Below are 24385 nucleotides of genomic sequence, written 5' to 3'. Positions count from 1 at the left end.
AAATGCCCACAGAATCCTAAGAATGCTGAGCCTAATGTGGAAAAGCCTCTTGTGAATGTTGTACCCGATGTGCAGGGTAATACAGGGCATGAGCCCAAGAGTAGAGTCATATGCAAGGCTTGGGGCAAATTGAAGGATCAGCCCGCTTTGTTTCTTTTTGATGATGCTTCCACAGATAACTTTATATCCGTACAGATGGCTGCCGCCATAGGTCTCAATGTGGAAGACATGGGAATGCAAATGAATGCAGATGCCGCCTTTGAGGGCAAACAGGTTGATGTAACTTCGGTCATTGGTAAGCTCCGTGTACAAATACAGGACTACCTCGACCATGAGAGCTTTTTAGTGGCTCCTCTTACAGGTTGTGATGTTTTGTTGGGGATGCCCTGGCATCACCGTTTAGAGCCTATTAAGGCTTACAAAGAGAAGAAAATCAGCTTTGTACATAGAGGCCGTGAGCACTCTATAGATGTTGGTACTACTGGAAGTACCATACCTCTTGTAAGCCATGTACAAATTAATAAGGCAATAAAGAAATCAGCTTGTTCTTACTTGGTTTTTGTACGTGATACCATTGAACATTCTAGTGTTGATGTTAGTACATTAGATCAAGACAAGCTTAACTTTTTGAATGAGTTCAAAGATTGTTTTGCGTATGCTTTGCCAGCAAGGTTGCCACCAGAAAGGCCGGAAGATCATTGCATAGATCTAATTCCCGCCGGTAGCTCTCCACCTAATAGGCCACCATACAGGGTGAGTGCTAGTCAACAAGAAGAGATTATGGCACAGGTGAATGAACTTTTGGAAAAGGGTTTGATTCGGCCTAGTTCCTCGCCATATTGCTCGCCGGTACTTCTTGTTCAAAAGAAGGATGGTACTTGCAGGATGTGTGTTGATTATCGTGCCCTCAATAAGATAACCATCAAGAATCGGTTTTCGATTCCGCGCATTGATGACATCTTGGACAAGCTTGAAGGTTCGGCATGTTTCAGCCGAATAGACCTCAAGAGTGGGTATCATCAAGTGAGAGTGGCACCTCAAGATGTTCACAAGACTGCATTTAGAACAGCCTTTGGCCTTTATGAGTTTTTGGTGGTGCCTTTTGGTCTTACAAATGCACCCGCTACCTTCAACAGGATGATGGACAGGGTGTTCAGAAAGCATAGAAAGTTCACAGGTATATTCTTTGATGACATTATTGTATTCTCAAAGAATGAAGCCCAACATCATGAGCACCTGGCTATTGTGTTTAAAGAGCTTAAAGAAAATCAGCTCTACATAAATGCAAAAAAGAGTGAATTCTTCCTCCCAGAGATTCACTATCTTAGTCACATTGTATCAAAGGATGGTGTGCGCATGGATCCCGCAAAGATACAAGCCATGCAAGAATGGCTAGAGCTGAAATCAGTCCATGAAGTGAGGAGCTTCCTTGGTTTATGTGCTTACTACAGGAGGTTCGTCAAGCATTTTGCTTTCATTGCCGCTCCGTTACATGACTTAACGAAGAAGAAAGCAATCTTTAAATGGACACAAGAAGAGAGAAATGCCTTTCAAAAGTTGAAGAGTGCAATCATCTCGGGACCGGTACTCATTATTCCGGATTTGCACAAACCTTTTGTGGTGGAATGTGATGCATGTGGGGACTGCTTAGGGGCTGTTTTGAACCAAGAAGGACATGCCATTGCCTATGAGAGCAGACGCTTGCAACATGCAGAGCTTCACTTACAAGTTTATGAGAAGGAGTTGTTGGCTGTAATTCATGCCCTTACTATTTGGAAACACTATCTTTTAGGGGCTGATTTTATGGTCAAAACTGATCATCAAAGTTTGAGATACTTTTTGACTCAAAGTAAGCTCTCAGAGAAGCATATGAGATGGGCAAATTTCCTCTCAATGTTTCATTTTCAGATTTTACATACTCCACGGAAAAAGAATGTGGTGGCAGATGCCTTATCTAGACGACCACAGGTTCATGCTATTACAGTTGCATACCATGAGGACTTATCGGATATGCGTAATACTTATCATCTGGATGAGGATTTTGCACATGTATGGGCTGATTTGCAAGAGGGTATTGCTGTCCCATCTTATGTCATAAGAGATGGATATCTCATGATGCAAAATCGTATGTGTGTGGTAAAGAACCTTCGCCATAAGGTTATGGATGAGTCCCATGCTCCTCCATATGCAGGTCATAGAGGCATTTTAGCCACAGCACAAGCTTTGGAGAGGTATTTCTTTTGGCCACATATTCGCAAGGATATTGAAGCATATGTACGTGAATGTATGGTGTGTCAAAAGGTCAAGTTTGATCGACATAAAACACCTGGATTGCTTCAACCTTTGCCTATACCAAATGAACCATGGGAAAGCATTGCTATGGATTTCATTATGGATTTGCCAAGGACGCCACAGGGAAATGATGCTATTTGGACCATCATTGACAGGTTTAGCAAGCAGGCACATTTCATTCCCGTGCGCAAGACAATAAAGCCAGATCATATGGCTAGGATGTTTTTGGCACAGATATTCAAACACCATGGCATGCCTAAATCTATTGTGGGGGATAGAGATCCTAGAACCACAAGCTTATTTTGGCGCGCATTGTTTGACAATATGGGTACAAAGCTGAACTTCTCATCAGCTTACCATCCACAGACAGATGGGCAAAGTGAAATAGCAAATTTAGCTGTCCTCGACTTGCTGAAATCTTATGTATCCGACCGCAAATCGGATTGGGAGAAGTATTTACCACTTGTGGAGTTTGCCTACAACAATACGGTACATACTTCTACGGGCAAGGCGCCCTTTGAGATTATCTATGGCAAGGTGGTACTACCACCCATCCTTCGTACAAAGGATGAGATTTTTGCAACAGATGAGTATGTTAGAGACTTGGATACTGCATTTGCACAGGTACAGACAGCCATAGAGAGGTCTCAAACCAAGAATAAAAAGGCAGCTGATAAGCATAGAAGGGATGTACAATTCAAACAAGGTGATTGGGTCTTGCTGAAATTTGAAAAGGCACGCCTTCGGAAGAGGCCAGGGAAAGAGGGAAAGTATCCTAAACTTTCCAACAGGTACTATGGACCTTTTAAAAATCTCGGAGAAGATCAATGATGTTGCATTTCGGCTTGTACTCCCAGATCATTGGAACATGCATAATGCTTTTCATGCGAGCCTATTGAGGCCTTATGTGGGACCGACACCGTTTGAGCCGGTTTTGGAAGACCCACCCGAGGTGGATGAGCTGGAAGAGATTCTTCAACCTGAACAGATTGTGTTTCACAAGGAACGAAAGCTTGCGGGAGGCAAACTTGTTCGTAGGTACCTTGTGAAGTTCAAGAATTATTCAGCTTTGGATGCGAAATGGATGGATGAGGCCTACTTCGAGGATTACCCAGATCTTTTGAAGGCCTATCTGGAGGCTTTTCAATTGCGGTCAACTGATTAGAAGCCGGGGGGATGTCACAAATCCCTATATTCTAGGGACATGCGGATGCGTGTCAGGCCTAGAAACATGCGGATGCATGTATGTATTATACCTGGGCATGTGTATGGATCATATGAGTGGATGCATATGAGTCCAAGGACATGGCAGGACATTTGTGAACTTTCGGGCGGTGCCCGTGTGGATTCCGGCCATGCACACATGGTGTGTTACGATGGCAGGTGGAATATTTTCAAGTACAAGAATGATGATAGGTGGTTCTTCAAGTTTACATGTGCACAATGCATAAATGATGCATGCCATAACTTTATTTTACTTTGTGTGACATTGTCTTGCTGCCTGGACAATGCTTGTTATTTTGGCTTGTGAAGTCCGAGGGACCGGGGACGCCCGGGCACCTTGTGGACACGTGTGTGCACTCCTGTTTGGGCCTAAAACTGTGGGCTTATGGGTTTTGTAGGTGGTAAGTGCGTCCACACTCAATTTACAGCTTATTTCATTTACTACTAAAGTTTATTGGTTTGCAGGCCCACACTCATTAATAAGTGGCCGGACAACTGATAATGCGTTCCCATTTGGTTGGACCAAAATTAATGAAGTCCGGACAGCTTATGGCCATTTCTCATTTGGTTGGACCTAAACTTATACAAACAGGACATATGGAGCACTATGGGCTGGACACCTACCTGGACACCTTATGGGGACACTTGTCAGCCTGTATGTGTACCCACCAAGCCCCTTAGGTGGCACTAGAGAAAGGCGCCTCCTTCAAGAGGCCTTTTGGGCTGTTTTATTCATTACTCAACACATTGAAGAGCTGGTTGGAGCTTTGGGAGTTGCTACAGAGCTGGTTGCTTGCTTCCCGGACTCACACAAGCTTGGATAACGATCCCCACACTCTTCTAAAGGGCTGGTTGGTAAATTTCAGACCTGTAATTTCTGGTTATTGCGAGTTTTGGGCTGGTTACAGGTGTCCAAAGTCAACTTGGACAGTACAGGACAGCTCTAGGGACCTCCACAGGGCTGTAGGACCCTTTACAGGTGGAATTCTCGCGATAGAAAGTTGCTGTTTTGGACTGGTTATTGCACAAAACAGGCCGGACAGCAATGGAATATGTGAGCATGGATGTGTCTCAAGGTTTCCTGGTATAACAGGTGCTTAGGGCAAGCATTGGGGACACTTGCTCGCGGAGAACACAGGTTTCTGGATCAGTTTCTCGCGTGGAAACAGGGCCTAAAGATCCATTTACATCTTGTGCAGGGCGGAGTACCTGTGAGGATTGTGATACTCTTGTGCAGGGCGGATGTACCTGTGAAGAGGCTTATGCAGGGCGGATGTACCTGTGTGTAGGGCAGATGTACCTACAGATTCTCTTGTTTGAGATGTATTCATACATGATGTATTTGGAAGAATTAGGTGCAGGCTGGTGGTGAATCCCCAGGCACCCATAATCTTGTACTTTGCAGACTCTTTCGGTAATATAACCTAAAGGGGGGGGTCAGCCTATCATCGGCCCCTTTATGTGGTGTACTGTCATTTTCAGCTTTGTGGTTGTAATGCTCAAGTGTTAAGTGCTCAGAATCTTGTTCACATTTATACGATTCCAATACACGCGTCCGCCTCCCGTTACATCTGCCCTGTAAGGTCCTAAGCTCGTCTTTGGAAAAAAGGATCGTTCTTCTGGCCGGTGGGGGTGGAGGATGATTGGCTTGGGAAGCCATAATGCCAATCAAAGGGCGGGCGACCAACTTGAACACAGTAAATGCTTTTCCATATGTTGATGCAGACAAAGAAGTTGGAGAGGCAGGAGAGGAGAGAGGTTTATTCAAGAGCACTGAGAAAGCCCTAGAAAATCTGAGGGGTGCCTCCCAGTGAGGCCTAAGAGTGGGAACTCTTTGGGTCTGTCCAAGCACGAGCAACCTCGCACAATGTAGCTGAAGAAACGTATGCTTCTCATGGGGATAGTCACATCAGCCCATTCCCACTCACCAGGGTCCCAATGTAGATATCTGATAGGGCATCCACCATATAGCCATACGCACCAAGAGGCATCAATAATCATCACTGTGGAAGGGTTAGTATACCAACGCTTCCCAGACCTCATTGGACGGATCACACAGCCAGGTGTGATCACTTGTACATCACACCTCTCCATCGGCCATCTAGACTATGGAATAGAACGCAACACCACTGAGATGGATTTCACCTCTGCCCATCTTCTCAACAGCCAGACTCTTCATCCTCCAGATTTGCTAGGCAGCCATAACCTCATTGACACATGGCCTTGGCCATCCCGAGAGAGTGTTCAACCTTGATTTATCCTCCTATTTCACCCTTGTGGATGAATATTACCCCAACGCCAGGCCATCCCACCCCACCCCCCCCCCCTTCCCTTCCCCCTTTTTCCCGACATCCCCTGTGGGTCCTGGGCCTTGGGGAAGACTTCCCCCCAGTGATCTTCTCCACCCTACCATAAGATACCAGTGACTGCAGACCTTGTGCCCCGACTCCAGTGTGAGCCAGTGGAGTGGAACTTCAATAACCCCATAGCTCCACTCTTCCCACCTTCTTTGCCTACTAGGCCTGCCTTCGATGTCTCATTCAGCTTCATCAGCAAGGCCTTGTTTCCCACTCCACGTAGCATTGATTAGCTCAAGGCATTGTGGAGTCTTGGCAACATCTCTGGAGCAGTGGTTCCCCATGAAAGATGTCACATTTTCTCTGGTTGACAGCTTAAACATGATGGATGGCCACAATGGTAAGTCCAATTGGTTGTTGATGTAGCAGGGCAGCATGGGAGCCCCACAGCCACCATGGTCAGTAGCCTCTTTTTTGTATGCTTCGTGCTGTAAGAGCATTGAGGGGTCCACTCCGTAGTTGATAAGAGCGTGTACAGGGCAGCTACAGGGCTATGCAGGGACAGACGGTGATGCATGATGGTACAGAACATCCTGCCGATCGAGGTATTCTGCAGGGGGGGTGCCCAGTCGCGCCCACCTACAGCATACCCCTCTTGGCGTGTCCTAGAAGCAATCATGTGGTATTACAGGCCCCAGTGTAGCTCAAAATAGTTTTCTTGTGCAGGTTGTATTACAATGCAAGAAAAAATTACTGTTTTGTTCTCTTGACATATATATATATATATATATATATATAAATTACCGTTTTGTTCTCTTGACAAATATATATATATATATATATATATATATATATATATACTTTCTCTAAATCTCATGGGGAACTCATTTTCATGGTTTGTATAACGTCATGGTGGTTATGCAGAGAGCCAACGGTGTACGATGTCAGAAAAGGTGATACGTTGTCAAAGATCTACTCCTTTTTTTTTCTTTTGCTATGCTTGGCGTGTTAAGGTTTTGATTAACATTAATACAAGCTTTTTTTTAAAGCTTTTCTCTCTAGTAACGCCAGAGTCACCTTTTTCGTCGTCGTGCTCTACGCTTTGATGGCCTTCCACTGCTCTGCTCCTTTTTTTTTTAAGGAGGAGCCAACGGTGGTTATTAAGAGATCTGAGGGAGAGTCTATTGCCCCCTCTCCAGGGTCATGTAGTATGAAGATCAAATATGTTTGGCCATATATTTACTGGAGCTTCGTCATCACAGAGGGGTCATGCTGAGGCAGAGAGAGAGCCAGCGAGACCCTTCTCAGACCTCCATTATAGATTTTTTTGGCACACAACCATCTAGTTCAGAGGTTTCCATCTGGAAACATGATCCTTTGGCCCCACACACCTAGGGGGTCTCACCTTAGAGAGGGCTGGATCCATTCTGAGGGCCAACCCAAAGCATCCGGACCTCCTACCAGCAGCCAGCTGCAAGACGGGACATTCTTCAACGACATGGAGATCTCCCATCCCAGGCGAGAGATAATACTACAGCCCTCTAATGTATGTTGGAGGATGGCATCATTAGCTGATTCTATCTCCCATTCATTCCACATAGTGACATAGCCATCTAGCTCTCACAGCACTGTTAGCTAGTTCCTTTTTCCATGACTGAGTATTCTCATAGATTCATTGTACTACCTTTTGGTCTCATAAACTCTGCCCACCAGTTCGCCATTTCGCCTCTGCAGTTCGCCATTCTCTGCCCAGTTCGCCAGATCGCTCTCTCTCCTCAGTTCGCCATTTCGCCTCTGCAGTTCGCCATTTCGCCTCTGCAGTTCGCCATTCTCTGCCCAGTTCGCCATTCTCTACCCAGTTCGCTTTCACCTCTCTGCCCAGTTCGCCCCTTTCGCCTCTCTGCCCATTTCGCCTCTGCCCACCAGTTCGCCATTTCGCCTTAGGCCTGGCTCCCCAGTTCGCCATTTCGCCTCTGCAGTTCGCCATTCTCTGCCCAGTTCGCCAGATCGCTTTCGCCTCTGCCCGCCAGTTCGCCATTTCGCCCCAGGCCTGGCCGCCCTTTCCCCACCCACCCTTGCTCAGGCCCCCAAGGCAGCAACATAACTCTCTCTCTCTCTCTCTCTCTCCTCCCTGCCTGTGGGAAGGACTGCAGAGTGATTTGGAGGAATGGCCCCGAGTCTCCAAGAGAAACTCGAGGCCCTCGAGATGGCAATGAAGGCACTAATCAAGGAGAACAAGAAGACAGCCGATTCCAACCTCAATGAGGTGGAAAACAAACTACATCGGCACATCATAGCTCTCGAAGCACGGGTCACAAACCTCGAACAAGAGAACACAGCACTCAAGGAGGAGGTGAGTGCATTGAAAGTGGAAATGGTAGCCATCAAGAATGCTGAGAAGGAAGAAGGGGAGATCAATGACAACACTCTCACGGCCATCAAAGAAGAGATCTCCAAGGAGATCACCAAGGACATGGAGGGAAAGCTCGAAGCCAAGCAATCAGGATGGGTCGAGGTGGTGAAGAAGAACATCCGAAAAGAAGTGAGGGAGGAGACTCAAAGGGAAGAACACCAAATCATTCACACCACCATTGAGGAGGAGAAGATGAGGCATGCTCGCCGCCTCAACATTCGAGTCACAGGTATAGCTGAGACACCCGACTCCACCCCCGAGAAAGATGGACAGCTTCTATGCATGAAGCTCGGCTACAAGGAAGAGCACCCTCTCCCCTTCACCAAAGCGTGGAGAGCCGGGAAAGACTCAACACGCAAGCGAGCCCTCATCCTGCAGTTCGCAGGAGAGATGGAGAGGGTCACCTTCATGAGGAAGAGGGTCGTACTTCGGGGTTTAGAGGGAGCTCCTATTTTCTTGGATGATGATCTCACGAGGATGCAGCTTGAGCATAGGAGAACTTGCATGCCACGAGTCTTACACGCGAGGAGAGAAGGCAAGAAGGCCTTCTATCGAGATGGTCGGGTCATCATTGATGGCCGGCCCATGGATTAGCGGTTTGGGGTCTATGGGACACAGACCAGGCCACTGACAGAGATACACATGGCAGTATGGAACTGTAATGGTTCACTATGGGTGCAGCCTGGACGACTGGAGCATGTTATGGTGGGGAGAGACATCATACTTCTGACAGAGACACATCAGAGCCCAGAGAGAGGGCTACCTCGAGTAGAGGGATTCCAGTGGGAGTCAGCATACAGGAGGACCACACGCCAGGGTACCTCGAGAGGGTCGGGGGGAGTAGCAGTCCTATTCAGACGGGAGCTACAGGGGAGACTGAGAGTGGTAGCACAGGATCCAGAGGCTAGATACATGTGGATCAGCTTACAGCTCTCACAGGACAGGGTTATATACATAGCTTTATGTTACTTTTCTCCATCAGGATCCTCCTATGTCATTACAGAGGACATGCCACAGGAGGAGGAGACAGGAGCCTCGCCATACACTTGTCTGTCAGAGGAGATTATGCATTATTCTACACTAGGGGAAGTATTTCTTACGGGCGACTTCAATGCCCACACACAGAGCAGACAGTGTGAGGTGTATGACTATGATGACATGGAGATCCTCCACCCTGTGGATCCAGAGGAGATAGGGGCTAGTCGGGCATCAGAGGACACTGGACCAGATAGAGGACATTATGGGGACCACTTACTAGAGTTGGGAGCCAGGCATCGTCTCGTTATTTATAACGGGATGCTACAGTGGCCGGGATCAGGAGGGCTGACATGCTTTCCACATGGGGGTCATACACGGACCGGAGGCACGGTGGTAGACTACATTATGGGGTCTTTGGAGGCATCACAGCTTGTCACCTCATTCTCCATTCCACCTCGTCCTATTGGGGCAGATCATACATACTTGGCATTTTCACTAGCCGGATCACCAGTATCACCAGCCCCCCACATACCGACGCCACACACTACCATCTACTTCACACATGACATGGCAGACATATACACTGGCAGAGTAGAGGATGGGCTCCTACTCATGGATCCCCTGGCACCTATGGATACCATTACAGCCCAGCTCGCATCACTCCTACACACGGCTGCATTACAGAGCTTCCCACATCGTGTACACTCAGGAGAGCCTGCGAGACCTGGGACTATGCCCCAGAACAGATGGTATGATGACGAGTGCAGAGCCCTATACTCACGGCTGCGCATACAGAGAGCCTTGGGAGCCATCACAGAGCAGGAGTCGAGGAGAGAGATGAGGAGACTTACTCGCCGCAAAAGGCGGGCCTTCGCAGAGATACAGGAGCTAGAGATCTTTCATTTCTTCATGAGTAGAGATAGCCCTGTCTCATGGCGGCACTTTAGAGAGCCCCGGACCCCGACACCTATTGCAGACCCACAGACATGGCACACATATGCAGAGGGACTATACCATGCCCCACAGCAGCCACCTATACCTCAGCCACAGGAGCCTCGACCTACCACAGCTAGCTTCTTTACCCACTCGATGGTACAGGAAGCTATCCGCCGCCTACAGCATGGACGGGCCGCCGACCATATGGGCCTGCAGGGTGAGCATCTCATATATGCAGTAGATTCTTTAGCTCCTTTTCTTGCACACCTGTTTAACAGGGCACTAGCAGAGGGTTTGCCTGCAGAGTGGACGATGCATACCATTGTGCCGATTCACAAAACAGGGGATATGCTCGATCCGAGCAACTACAAGACGGTTATGGTTGGCCACGTGCTGGCCAAACTGTGTGGTGCAGTGCTGGAGCAGGAGCTTAGCTTATATGCTGAGCGAGCAGGTTTACGCTCATCAGGGCAGGCAGGCTTCAGGAGAGCTTTCTCTACCACCGACCATGTATTCACTTTGAGATGTATGATTGATCAGGCCAGAGTGAGGAAGAGAAAGCTCTATTGCTGCTTCGTGGATTTCCGCAAAGCATTTGACACAGTACCACGAGAGAGGCTCTTTCAGCGCCTGCAGTCTCTTGGCATACCAGCAGATATGACATGGGGCATCTATGCATTATATGAGCAGGTTTTTGGGCGAGTCAGATGTCCAGGAGGCATGTCCGAGACTATTGCTAGCACCATTGGTGTGAAGCAGGGATGCCCACTTTTCCCCACGCTATTTGGGTTATACATTGATGAGGTGGCTGACTTCATTACACGGGGAGGCGGAGATGGAGTTGATTTAGCAGGTACCTCAGTACATATTATGCTCTATGCTGATGATATTGTATTAGTGTCTGAGTCTCCAGGTGGTCTACAGCAGCATTTACATGCACTCCATGATTTTTGCACACAGAGGGGTCTTACTGTGAACCTTGGGAAAACCAAGGTTATGGTCTTTCATACATCGAGACAGGGCAGGAGTCAGCTGACATTTACTCTCGCAGGATGCCAGGTGGAGGTGGTGACATCATACGTGTACCTAGGGGTTACCTTCTCTGCAGCAGCCACACGCTTCACCATGGGTTCAGCAGCCAGAGCTAGATTGACACGGGGATATGCAGCATTGGCTATGCTAGAGAGACAATGCCACCAGGCGCATTTTCAGGAGCCCCGGACGAAGGGGTGGCTATTTGACACATTAGTCACACCGGCATTGATGTATGGAGCAGCGGTATGGGCGCCAGGCCTTGCTACCCATTGGTGGACACAGATAGAGAGACCACAGGCCCTCATGATGGCACGCATGATACGCAGCAAACCGTCAGTACCTCATGACATTATCCGAGCAGAGTTTGCTGCGCCTCCTATGATGGTAGAGGCCATATTTCAGACTATATGCCTGCTAGACAGATTCAGAGAGATGCCACAGGACAGATTGTCATACAGAGCTTTTGAGGCATCTAGACAGCTGGCTGAGGCAGGAGACAGAGGATCATGGTATGCACAGGTCACACATTGGTTCTCACAGCATGGCCTAGACATGGATCATCTACCACCATTCCAGTATGATAGGGATGCACCACATATCCGTCTCTCTCATAGTGAGAGGAACAGAGTATTGAGACAGGATCTATGGCAGCTCTATACACGAGAGACATGGATATCGCCTACACAGCCTCTTCCACCGAAGATGCTATACTACAGAGATCACTTCATGAGTATCACTGATGATGGATTTATAGAGAGGCCTAGATACATGGAGGGCTTTTTATCACACGGCTCCCGAGTGGCTATTGGTCAACTCAGAGTTTCATCACACCGATTGGAGATTGAGACTGGCAGAGCAGCACGGATCCCCCGAGAGGAGAGGGTATGCAGATTGTGCAGAGAGGAGGTGGAGAGTGAGGAGCATTATGTATGCAGATGCAGAGCATATACAGCCATCAGAGAGAGATATCCCATTCTATTCAGAGAGCCACGTTCCCTACGCCAGATCTTTGAGGCAGCAGACCAGCGCATACTGGGGAGATGCATTCTAGACATACAGCGCCACAGAGAGACATTATTACAAGCTCAGACAGCTCCAGAGGGGGGGAGACAGACACAGATTATTGCATTTTTTCAGAGATCCATCCCCCTCCCAGCCCCTACACGGCAGGGAATTACTCTCCAGAGAGCAGAGACACTTAGAGCCCGCAGGAGACAGAGGGCACCTGGCTTTCGGACACCACGCCTATACCAGAGAGAGATGACAGAGATCAGAGCTCAGTTTCACAGAGAGGGTGCGGAGCGACTGGCTCGCTTCAGAGCACACCCAGGCATGTTCTTCAGGGAGCTGTGGACACCCCCTTCACTGATGTATACCATTCTATACCCCCAGTATGGTACAGGATGGAGCTAGCTAGGTTGCATATCATGATTGTATACTCCATGCATATAGCTTTGCATTTTTCTCCTAGTAGTAGAGCTCCATCCCCCGCACACCCAGATTCAGCTTTTTTTTGTTCAGTACTTTTTCATTTTGTTGGGATGACAGAGGATACCCCATACAGGTACTCCGATTTGTCTCATAGGCCGAGTTCGGTCTTTTGGAAGACGTTAATAAAATCTTTCTTTCTTTCTTTCTTTCTTTCTCTCTCTCTCTCTCTATTACATTTGCCGATGTGCAGTCTATTATGAGATCCGAGGGAAATATCACTGCCACTTCCGAGAGGGTTTTGGGCCGTTACGCAGGGTCATGGAGTTTGAGGATCAGAGATGCCTGGGATTGTTCCTACTTGAGCTCAGGAGACACAGAGAGACCCTCTTGGTAGACAGGAGTCCGAGCCATGATGTACTTAGACAGAGGATCTTGACAGATGTCTTCGGCACCAGTAGCCCAGCCCACACACCTCCTGATACCTCCATCAGGCCATCAAGGCACCAGCCACGCTCCCAGGGAGTCACCATTGATAGAGCAGTCGTCTTATGTCGTGCTCGTCGGCCTCGCCCACCAGGATCCCGACCACGGCATCCTCACCATCACCAAATCAAAGCCATTATTGTTCGGCATCGGAGGTGCCTACCTTGCTTCTACAACCTCTCCATTCTAGACAGCCCCATGGCGGAGATATTTGATCTGAGGAGAGGGCATCACTTCAACTGATCAGCATACATGGACCTACTTGATATACATTTTTCAATATTTTCTACTCAGTATCATCTAGGAGTCTTACTTACAGTTCTTATAACTGTAAGACAATCAGTTTATTGTACTTTTTTAGCTTCATTTGGTTGTTCTCTTTGATGAGACTCCAACTTCAAATGTACTCTCAGTTTTGGTCTCATAGGCCACTATGGCCTTTTAGAGACGTTAATATATCATATCATTTCTCTCTCTCTCTCTCCCCCGCACTGTTGCCTTGTTGTCTATCCACAGGGCCCTTTACGCACCCACCCTTGCTCAGGCTCCCAAGGCAACAACATAATTATGCACGCAATGGGAGAGGTGAGCACCTACAAGAAACTCTTGGGTGATTTCAAGAAAACTTGCTATCAACCAACAACCAACTCTTCATCACCGAGCGTTGCCCCAAATAGGGGCGCCGGGTCTATGAGACCACACAGCTGAGTCTAGCTGTATGGAACTACAACAGAGGCCATGGTGATTGTACAAGAGGCCCACAAGGCAAGCAAGTGGGCTGTCTACAGAGATGGCTGCATCATCATCACCAAGTGTCGCCCCAAATAGGGACACAGGGTCTATGAGACCACACAGTTGAGGCTACCCATATGGAGTTTCAATAGCACCATAGTTGTTTCTCGTACCGGTACGAATGGGTTCGTACCGTACAGTTCGTACGGTACGATATCGTACGGTACGAGTTTTCTTTTTTTTTTCCCAAAATTTTTTTTCCTTGAAAAAAAAAATTCCAAATGCTTAAAAAAAATATAGAAACCCTGCTTAACGAAGATCCCAAATGCTCGCAATACTTCGTAACTTTCATGTCCACTCAGTATTCCATATGGGGTTGTTGAGAGACCTAAAAAATCTGGCGAGGTAGACCGGTAGTGTACACTTGATTGGTAGGATGAGAGAATCTTGCTACGTCACTTGGAGATCCCTGGTAGGCTAGACAATTAGATTCTCAAGTTATGTACGAGGGAGAAGATTTGGACATGGCCATTTTGATCTAGAGAGGAGTCCCTAAACTTATCACCCTAGATGCACTGCTCGTCTTATTCTGAGCAGCATGGCCAATGACCTTTCCTACCACTCCACAATGATATCATCGAGTTCTGTTGCTTAGGTGAAGTCCTCCTATTGGGATCTTCAATGTCAGGACTTGGAGCTCCTCTACTTGATTTGGATGACCCCATCGGATTGCAGGAGCTGAACATCAGTGACACGGGCCTCATGAGATCATCGCAGGACAAGGAGGTGACAGCATTTGGGAGATACCTCCTAAATGTTGGAGCTACAAACGGTCAAAGTTTTATTTATAACTGAATGCACCGCTGGCCCTCCTCAGGCGCCTTCACCTTCTTTCCACATCGAGGCAGCTCCAACACCGTGTATTACCTACTAGGATCTCCGGTTTTGGCATGCCTCATCCCTGACTTCTCCACCCCGCCACCCCCTGTCAAAGCCAACCGCCAAGTCACCTTGCAACACCATGCCCCAAAGTGGCTAGTATGACAACGAATGCTAGGCCACCCACTCCTGTCTCAAGCATGAGGTATGCATTGGGAAAATCTCGAGGTGCTTAGCACAACGCATTTCTCGACACATTATCAAACGCAAGAAATGAGAGTTCTACACTCGGAAAGAGGATGAATTATATGGACTCTTCCTAGGGCCTAACTGCAAGGGCACTGTAGCAGGTCGGGTTGCCCAGGTACACTAAGAGGATGTGGTGGTTCACTCTTGGATACTATATCCACGGGAGTCACAAGATAGAACAGTAGGAAGAAACGAAGGTTACAGGTCGCCTACCACTTGAGTGCTCACCGTCCTTGGTATGGCCTCAAAGTATGAGGGAGGTGAGTACGATGGCGGTAAAAATTTACCATTTTTGTTTTTTTAATAAAAATATGCCCTACAATCCATCATTTCATTGTTCACACATATAGAAAATTGACATAATTGCTTGCAAGTGCATGCACTCCAGAGGTCCTCATAAAGCAAGAGTGTCGTTGTTGTGTCATCAAAGTTGTTGCAGATCATACGGTGAGGCAGAGGATAGGAAAGATAAAGCAACTAAGATAAGGAAGGGGGAAAGAGAGGCTACCGCACTCTGAGAGAGAGAGAGAGAGAGAGAGAGAGAGAGAGAGAGAGAGAACACCATGAGTAGAGAGAGAAAGAAGAGAGTTCACCATGTGAGAGAGAGGAAATCCACCACCAGATTCAGAAAGAACGAAAGAAAGAAAGAAAGTCATATTAACAACTGCAGAATGCCTTGAAGGCATATGGGACCAAAAGACATGACATCACAATCATTACAATCCACTTCGGGGTGCACTTGGCGCAAGTGCGCATAAGCGTGAACATTGAAAATAAAAATAAAAAGCTAAGGGTCAACTACCATGTGTAATATGAAATTCTTGTGGTATGTACGAGAGAGCCAATCAGTGGGGTTTAGGCTTCCGGAAGTCTTCAATTATTGCTCTCCACTTTCCAGCTTGGCGGGCTTCTTGAACTTTAGCAAGTTCTGCACTTTTGTTTTTGAGCTGCATAGGTGTAAGCTCGTCTGCTAGCCGCACAGCTTGGTGCCTTGGATTGTCACAAAACCTTGATCTTGTCCTTCTTGGTTTCATAGCATAGGACGGCCTGTCCTCCTTTCAGGGTAATGAGATATGGATTGCCTATGTCAATGGAGGGGAGAACCCTGCTGATTCTCCTCCTCCAGATGTCCATATCGGGGATGTAGTCATCTGCATCAATCTCAGTTTGCTCCCTTACCTCTTGCTTGTCCCAACCCTGTGGGAGTCCCCCTACCCAAATGTCTCGGGCAACCAACACGTGAAGTTTTTCTTCCTTGATGGTGGAAATAGCATCTAATTTCACATGTTGTTGCATACCTTTGGTGGCGTCAATGAACGCCTTGGCTTCTTGGATCTGCTCCTGAACTTCTTGAACTGGGTCAGGCTTGCCCTCAAGAGTGGCCACCCTGGCCTCACTTTGCTGAGCTGCTTCTTCAAGGCTTCGTTTTCTTCTCGTACTTGTCGATCTCTGCTAAGAGAAACACCTCCCACGAGCTCGAGCTGTGACTGGTCAATGGCTTGGTCGGTGTGGCGAGGGCACTTGCGTAGGTGAGTTTCCTCGGCATTGTGGCGATGGCCAGCATTTGTTGGCCTGGCTCTCCCAACGTACCGCAGTCTTGTTACAGGGCGGGACATAGCATGGAGGTGACCGCTATGGCCTGGTGGTGCCCTACACCAGGCCCAGCGTGGCGAGGCTCAGGCGGGGGGTCAGGTGCGCGAGGGGGAGAGAGCAGGCAAGCAGGCACATGTGACAGGAGAGCAGGCGCAACCGAGGGGGAGGGGACGGAGCCGAGACAAGCGCGTGAGACAGTCGCGCGCAGCAGTCAGGAGAGAGAGGAAAATCCACCACCACAGGATAGAGAGAGAGGGATAGAGAAAGAGAAGTGCACTAAGAAAGGATCTAATGCACAGATGCACAAAACCAAGAGTGAGCTGAGCATCAACAGCCTCTCAAGCAAGTAGTGAGTAATAGGGTCCAACAGCTCACACAGGCAGCAAAATATTGTGCAGCACTTAGGTGTTTGAACCTGCGTACATCAGTAGCTTTACCACAGAGTGATGAGCTCCTGCCCTTCCTCTGCAGCTCGACCTCAACCCATGGCCACCTCAATGCTCCTGCAGCACATGGGGTCTTGTATTGTGAATGTGCGGCTGTGGCAGTTGTAGCACATAGTCATGCTCCGGGGCCAATCGGCACCTTCAGGTTGCTCATGGCTTACAGAAATGTCCCCACCTGCAAGCTGAAGCAGAGAGAGCTGCCTAGCAAATAGTGACGGGTAGCTGACGGGAGGTAGAAGAGGCAATAGAATGTGAGGAGCGTGAGGGCTAGTAGAAAGGCAATGGAATGTTGAAACCATGATACAGCCCACCTACAGCAGACCCCTCCTGGCGTGTCCTAGAAGCAATCATGTGGTACTGGTTGTATTACAATGCAAGAAAAAATTACCGTTTTGTTCTCTTCACAAATATATATACTTTCTCTAAATCTCATGTTTTCATGGTTTGTATACCGTCATGGTGGTTATGCAGAGAGCCAACGGTGTACCATGTCAGAAAAGGTGATACGTTGTCAAAGATCTCCAAAAGAGCCGGCAAGTCCAACTGGGAAGAACTGGCTAGTTTGAATCCGGGAATACAGAATCCAGATCTGATTTATCCCAGTGACAAACTAAGATTGCACGGGTGATGACGAGCAATGGATACGGTATTGGCTTGTGGAATGTACAACTTATTGTCAAGTTTTCTTACTCTTTTTTTTTTTTTGAAGGAGAGAGGGGGGGGAAGGGATGAAGGGGGTGGGGGTGAGGACCCATCATGTTCTAAAATTTGGAACATGTAGAATCACCACCATTGTCTTGGTTTTTTCAGATGTAAAGTTGTTCTTGGCTGTTTTTTAGAGGTTCACTGGTGCCTATTTACAACATTAGTTGATTACAACACAACATTGTTTGGTTTATTTTTTTGGCTCTCTCTCTCTCTCTCTCTCTCTCTCTCTCTCTCGTGCGCGTGCGCGCACACACACAAGACAAGAGGGCAATAACAACCTAATCAAGATCAGCCTTCTCATTTTTGTGTTTTTCCAATGCAGTTGAGTGTTTAAGGGAATAAGCAACCTATTATAATTCTCACCTCCAATGGGTGAGCTCAACTCACTAGGTCACTTGTTGTCGTTAGAAATCATTGAGGTTGGTAATCAAATGCAGTAGTACGTCATAGAGATTTAGCAAGCACCTCATCATGTATTGTATCAACTACTATTAATCTTTTGCAAATGCATTTGTTAATCAGTATTTTTAAAGCCACATAATGCTTCCAAATGCTTTGCATTTCTATAAACTACATGCATACATGTGTAAACAACTTAGATGGAAAGTAAAGAGTACTAAAATTGGGCCAATACAGATAAACATTGGCATGATTCATGCACTCACTCACACTCTTGAATGCTTCTCAATCCATGCATATGCCTGAATCTACTGGTGGAAAGTTTTTATTTTTTTAGCGCAAAATTATATTGTAGAGTGAAGGAACCAATTACATGGTTACAAACAAGTATTGCTTTTTAAAAGAAGAAGCATAACTTCTAACTTAAGCCATATGATCCCTCAGACATGTTAGGTTCTGAACGAATTCTGTCAGTTTGGTGTCTTTTCTCGTAGTTTCAATTTCCTCCTCGGTAGATGGAAGAAACCAAGGAAGAATTCTAGCTCAACCACGGATACAGAAAGACAAATTGGCAAAGGATGGATAGTTTTAGCAATAGAATGTTGGTGTTGGCATATTAGTTTGGAGGTCACATAAACGATAACTAATAGCGTTATATTAGTGGTGTTGGGTAAGTATTGTTTCCATGAGAGTTCAATGGTTCATCAAATGCCTTTAAATAATGGGTGTTACATGTACGTGCATCGAACTATAAAGATACCCCCCTTTTTGGTTTTGTCTCAACGAGACACGTGTGTACATAGGACACGTCTTCTTCTATATCTTATTGGGGAGATGTCACGTGGTGGCTCCTAGTTGCTCTACATGGAAGCTCCTCCTTTCTTCTCTTTTTTTACACTGTACCACTACTCTTTTAATACTCTCTATTATTATATCATACTATTATACCACTACTCTTTAATGCTCTTTATTATTATACCATACTACTATATATTACTCTTTTAATAGTCAAGCTCCTCCTTTCTTCTCTTTTTTACACTATACCACTACTCTTTTAATACTCTCTATTATTATACCATACTACTATACCACTACTCTTGAATGCTCTTTATTATTATACCATACTACTATACTAGTACTCTTTTAATACTATTTATTATTATACCATATATCTTCGCCAAAGATTACAGCTGGACTATACCAACTAGTCCACATCTACCCACTCCACTTAGCATGCTCACATTATGGACCGCTTGTATATTCTCTATTATGTGTGTTAGTCACTTTATCTTCTTTGTAGACCTCTTTTGTTGTGTGAAGAAGGAGAAGAATTTTCAACCTCCCACCTAGTGTGTTCTCTTCTAGGGTTTGTGTGAGTGTGTGTGTGCTTGCAAGAGTCCAAGCTCTCTTCTCCCCTGCATCTTTTCACACACCATAGAAAAAAGCCCCAAGAGTTCAAGAACTTCAATGAGAGAAAACGTCCACACATTCACAACTCGGTGCATTTATTTTGTGTGTGTGTGTGTGTGTGTGTGTGTGTGTGTGTACACACACACGTGGTATTGAATAAATCTAGGCAACAACATCCCTTAAAGAGCACATTAGACGCATCACCAGCATTTCCCATGTTTTGGAGCATTTTCGGCATAGCCCGACAATTAAGGCAGCTTCCAATGATTTTTATGCCAAGATATATGACATCAGCGTGTATTTTTCGACAAGTCTTACCTCTCGTGTGCGTGCCTACAAGCATTTGAGAGGATATAAATGAGCAAGGGTGTGTTCCGGCAACGTAACTCATTCACGGGAGTTGCCATTGCTCTTCGGGGGGGATCGATAAATTTATTTCAAAAGAAAACGTGGAGCAGTTAGGTTGGTAATTTTAAAGTTGTCATATTTTGATTTTATAAGTTGTGGGAATTGTCACACCCCACTGGCTTTTTATGTAAGCGTACATGGACATTATTTTCCATTGTCAGGATGATGGATATCAACCCCTTGCACATATTGGTCTTATTTACATTGGTTTTGGTTTGTTGGGCCAAGGAAATGTGCTCGCTTTAGTCTAATTATGGCTGGGTTTGACCATATTTATTCGAAGACGATTTTGCGGCCCCGATATCGTGCCTCCAATGTAGTTCTTGTCTTGACTTGCTTGTGAAAATAGAGTTTACACTAGCTAAAAGCTACTTTGCATTGGCTTAAAATGAAAGTAATGTGATCGACCCACTAGGCCCACTTTTCTTGTCATAGGTTGAATAAAAGGCGTCTTTGGGTGTTAAACAACCATAGTGTCAAATTGTGAATTATATTCGGATTTGAATATTGACTTAGTGCGAGGACGCCTTGCATTGCAAAGATGTCTAGGTCGGGTTTTGAAGAGCAAAAAGATTTTTTCCTACCTTGTTAACAAATATCAAATAGCTTTGAAGACACGTAGTGATCTTAAGCTCTGGGATTCATAAAATCCCATGCTCAGAGTCAATGGGGTTTGTGGCAATCCCAAACACGAATTAGTAGACTTCGAGTGTGTAAAACCCAAGTATAAGGACATTTATTGTTTGCTGCTCCATTGTGTCTAAGTTTGAGTACATAGTTACTCTAGTTTATGTGGAATAGGGTTATGTTCCATTTGTTCAATAATTGGAGATCTATATGACATGTTATGTCATCTTGGGAAATATCAGTTGTGAATTTCATGTTGAAACTCTGTAAGAATTTGCAATCCAAGTGGTTGGGGTTACACATATCCCAAGATTTATTGGATTAATTCTACAAGTATACTTTGGAGGGAGTGTTGTAGGTTTTTAACCTCCTAAATAGTGAACACATGGTTAAAATAAATTGTGCCTTATACAAATGGTGATATTTTGCAGCACAGTTCGGTTTTGGGGTTGTAGAATCATCCAACCAAAAGAAAGAAGGTTCACTTTTTATGTCCCAATAGTTCTCATAATCATTTGATGGTATGTGACATCAAATGTTCTATGTGACATCAAATGTTCTATGCAAGCTTTTGTGACCTTGGTGGTACGGGACACCAAGAAAAACACGTAAAATTTTCCTTTCTTGGCTTTTGTTTTCATGGTACATAGACACTACGTTGATTATGTTATTGATAGACTTTGCTAACCATTGGTGGTTGCGGCCATAGTCTACTGTGTCTACAGGGTTGCTGATACTACAGAGTGATTAGAGGGGTCTCTCGACATGGATATTGAGTTAAGAGCTGAACAAGGTGGTTCAGAAATAAACTCAAGGTTTGGTGAGAGATCAAAGACAAACCACAAGAAATTTGGTGTTAGTCTGGAATGATTACTCTCAAATCTCGATCTTGATACTGGTACGGCGTGCCCAACAATTAACTTAATCGTTCTAGTATCATGCATGGCTTGCTATATGTGCACGCACTTTCGAGCAATCATCCCTTGTGTAAACCAAATCACGGTGCGATTTTACCTCGATTTTGCAGTCAGAAAGGAGTGTTGAGACAAATGCTCTCCTCGGCTAATCGCTCCATATCAACACTCCTTTCTGACTCCAGAGTGATCAGATAAGTCTCTTGGGTTATGTACTGAGACAAATGCTTAGGGGTGGACCCTTCATGCCCAATTGACCTTGTGTTAAATGGGGGTGTTGAATTTATCGAAGCAAAAAGTGGTAGTTTCTTTTAACAGATATGGGGTGTTGACTTCCAACCAGTGACAAACCTTAGATGCTTGATATCCAACCAGTGACAAACCTTAGACTTCCAACCAGTGACAAACCTTAGATGCTTGATATCCTAGATAAAGCCCAAAACTTGTGAATTTTATCAAGAGTGTTAAGTGTGTAGTTGGGTAGGTGTGAAAGTGTTTCACACTATGCTCAAGTATGGAAGATACCCTTGAGATGGATCCACAAAGTATTTGGGAAAGTCTTGAAGGACTTTGCTATTTATATCCACATTGAAGCTTGAGTCTAAGGCTACTATCACTCACAGCCTATTAAAACTCATAGTTAGATGTTGAATTGTAGAATTCAGAGATTCACATAGCTGTTGATCCAATGATATTGGATTAACAAAAATTTGGTGCTAAAATGCCTGACTTTGTGCCGTAGTGCCAAGGGTTCAAGGTCAATCCAATGAGTATTTCATAGTAAGTGGCTTGAGCATCTTGTAAGATAGCTACACTTTCCCCTCTCAAAAAGTTATTGCGTTCTTCAAGAATAGTTTTGAGTCCTTTGTTCTTTCTAGAACAACTCACACATCTTACAACAAAGATGATGTCCACATATATAGTGTCTATGCACTACTACTTGGTAAAGTTGAACTGCGTCCACTTTTCCCTGTCTATCTAAAACTCCAAATCCTTCCCTCGATTTAGTTGAGTAACTCCATACTCATGGATATACTCTTCTTGAGTTGAAATATTTGAAGAAGCCATCTCCCTAGACTTTGTATAATGTCAATTGAATTTTACCATATTATAGAACACTTTGCTAAATACTTGTGATAGTTGCGCAAACTTGTTTCATTAAGCTCCATGTGGTTTCTAACCACAAGAGAGAAATAACTTTGATGTTGTAGAATGTGCAAAGAATAGTGATTTGTGTTTCATTGACATCTTTCATAGTTTAGTATCTCCAAATGAAACACTAGCAATGCATGTTTCCTTAGTCGTAGTACTTAAGGAAAATACATGACGTGTGTCCTTATAGCTTGATGGTGGTCAGGTAGAGAGAGTCAACCAAGAGTAATTTGAAATAGTCAATGACTAGATTTACTCCATTTATTTTAATATATGGATTCTAACCTAGATCTCCTATAGTCGTAGAGCTATCGATGGTAGCGTAGCCTACAAAATTGAGTTGCCAGAGAGCTCTCTAGTGCATCCACTTTTTCATGACAATGCAAAAAACATAATCCATCAAGATAACATAGTTCATCCTAAGTTTTGGTTGAGTTCTTGGAGTCACAATCACTTCCACATGAACTAGGAAAAATTCTTGGGTTCAGAGATCGAAATACAAGGTATAATGTATACCTATAGGCACTTTGTTAAGTGGAAGATAGGCTAGAGGAAGCCTCAACATGGAACCAACTAAGAATATTTACTAAATCTTTTTTCCCAGTTTGTTTTTGCGGATGAAAACTATTCTTAGGGGGGAGTAATGTCATGTAGCTTGTAATGGCACATGAGAGCTCAGCCGGATGGGGAGCGCGAACGCCAGGAGTGCGAATGGCGAGTGCATCCAGGATCTAGGGGTGAGAGTACCTCGGTCGTCGGAGCACTGACTAGCCGTAGAGCTAGGCGACCGGGTGACCAGACAACCGAATGGCTGAGCTAATGTGGATGGCAGGCCATATATTAGTGGGAGGTGTGTGTAACCACACCAATTTTATCCTCTATCGTTGGGTGGTGACTAGAGCTCCATGTCCTTCTTGGCTATGGTCAAGTGACACACTCTCTCTCTCTCTCTCTCTCTCTCTCTCTCTCTCTCTCTCTCTCTTTTTCTTTCTCTCTTTAAGACACTCTCTCTCTGTCTTCTGTAACTCACTCTCTTTGCCTTTTTCTAACTCTCTCTCTATGAGTTACTCTCTTTACCTTTCTCAATCTCTTTCTCTCTCTAACGCTCAATCTCTCTCTAATTCTCTCTTTAATCCTCTCAAACTCTCTTATCTATCTAATTCCCTCTATTTCTCTCGAACTGGCCAACTCTCTCTCTCTCTCTCTCTCTCTCTCTCTAACACTCACTCTCTTTACCTTCTCTAACCCTCTCTTACTCTCTCTAACTATCTCGAACCAGCCAACTCTCTCTTTCTCTCTCTAACACTCTTTCTCTATAACTCTATTTACCTTTCTCTAACTCTCTCTAAGTCTTTGTCATTCTCTTTCTAACCTCTTCACTCACTCTCTCTCTCTCTCTCTCTCTCTCTCTCTCTCTCTCTCTAACCCTCCCTCTCTCTCTGTCTATAACTCTCTCTCTTTATCTCTAGCAATGCCTCTCTTTCTTTCTCTAACGTCCTCTCCCTAACTCTCTTTTTCTATCTTTCTAACTCCCTCTCTCTCTATAACTCTCTCTAACACACTGTCTCTCTCTCTATACCCCCCCTCTCTTTCTCTCTAACACATTATCTCTCTTTAACTCGCTCTCTCTCTCTCTCTCTCTCTCTCTCTCTCTAACTCTCTTTGTTAATCCAATTCTAGGGTTAATAAGAGCTACTGCCATTATCTTACATCAAGGAGTCACGGTAGATACACCAAAGGGTCATACATTTAAGATATAAAGCAATAGTGTCCAAAGCT

At 45.5% G+C, this 24385-nt stretch overlaps 1 protein-coding gene across 2 annotated transcripts in view; it reads left to right on the top strand.

Annotated features, from left to right (window-relative positions):
• Positions 1 to 17882, top strand: part of LOC147620061 (uncharacterized) — an 82831-nt gene extending 64949 nt beyond the window's left edge. For both annotated transcript variants that reach the window (XM_086772215.1, XM_086772214.1), the window contains one exon: positions 17460 to 17882. In XM_086772215.1, the coding sequence (XP_086628341.1) occupies positions 17460 to 17616 (157 nt within the window). In that variant the 3' untranslated portion in view covers positions 17617 to 17882. The remainder of the gene's footprint in view (positions 1 to 17459) is intronic.
• The last annotated feature ends 6503 nt before the right edge of the window (positions 17883 to 24385 follow it).

Source organism: Cibotium barometz, chromosome 32 (assembly GCF_041138505.1).
Source record: "Cibotium barometz isolate CiBa-2024 chromosome 32, ASM4113850v1, whole genome shotgun sequence".
Taxonomy (NCBI): Eukaryota; Viridiplantae; Streptophyta; class Polypodiopsida; order Cyatheales; family Cibotiaceae; genus Cibotium; species Cibotium barometz.
This window is presented reverse-complemented; position numbering and strand designations above follow the sequence as displayed.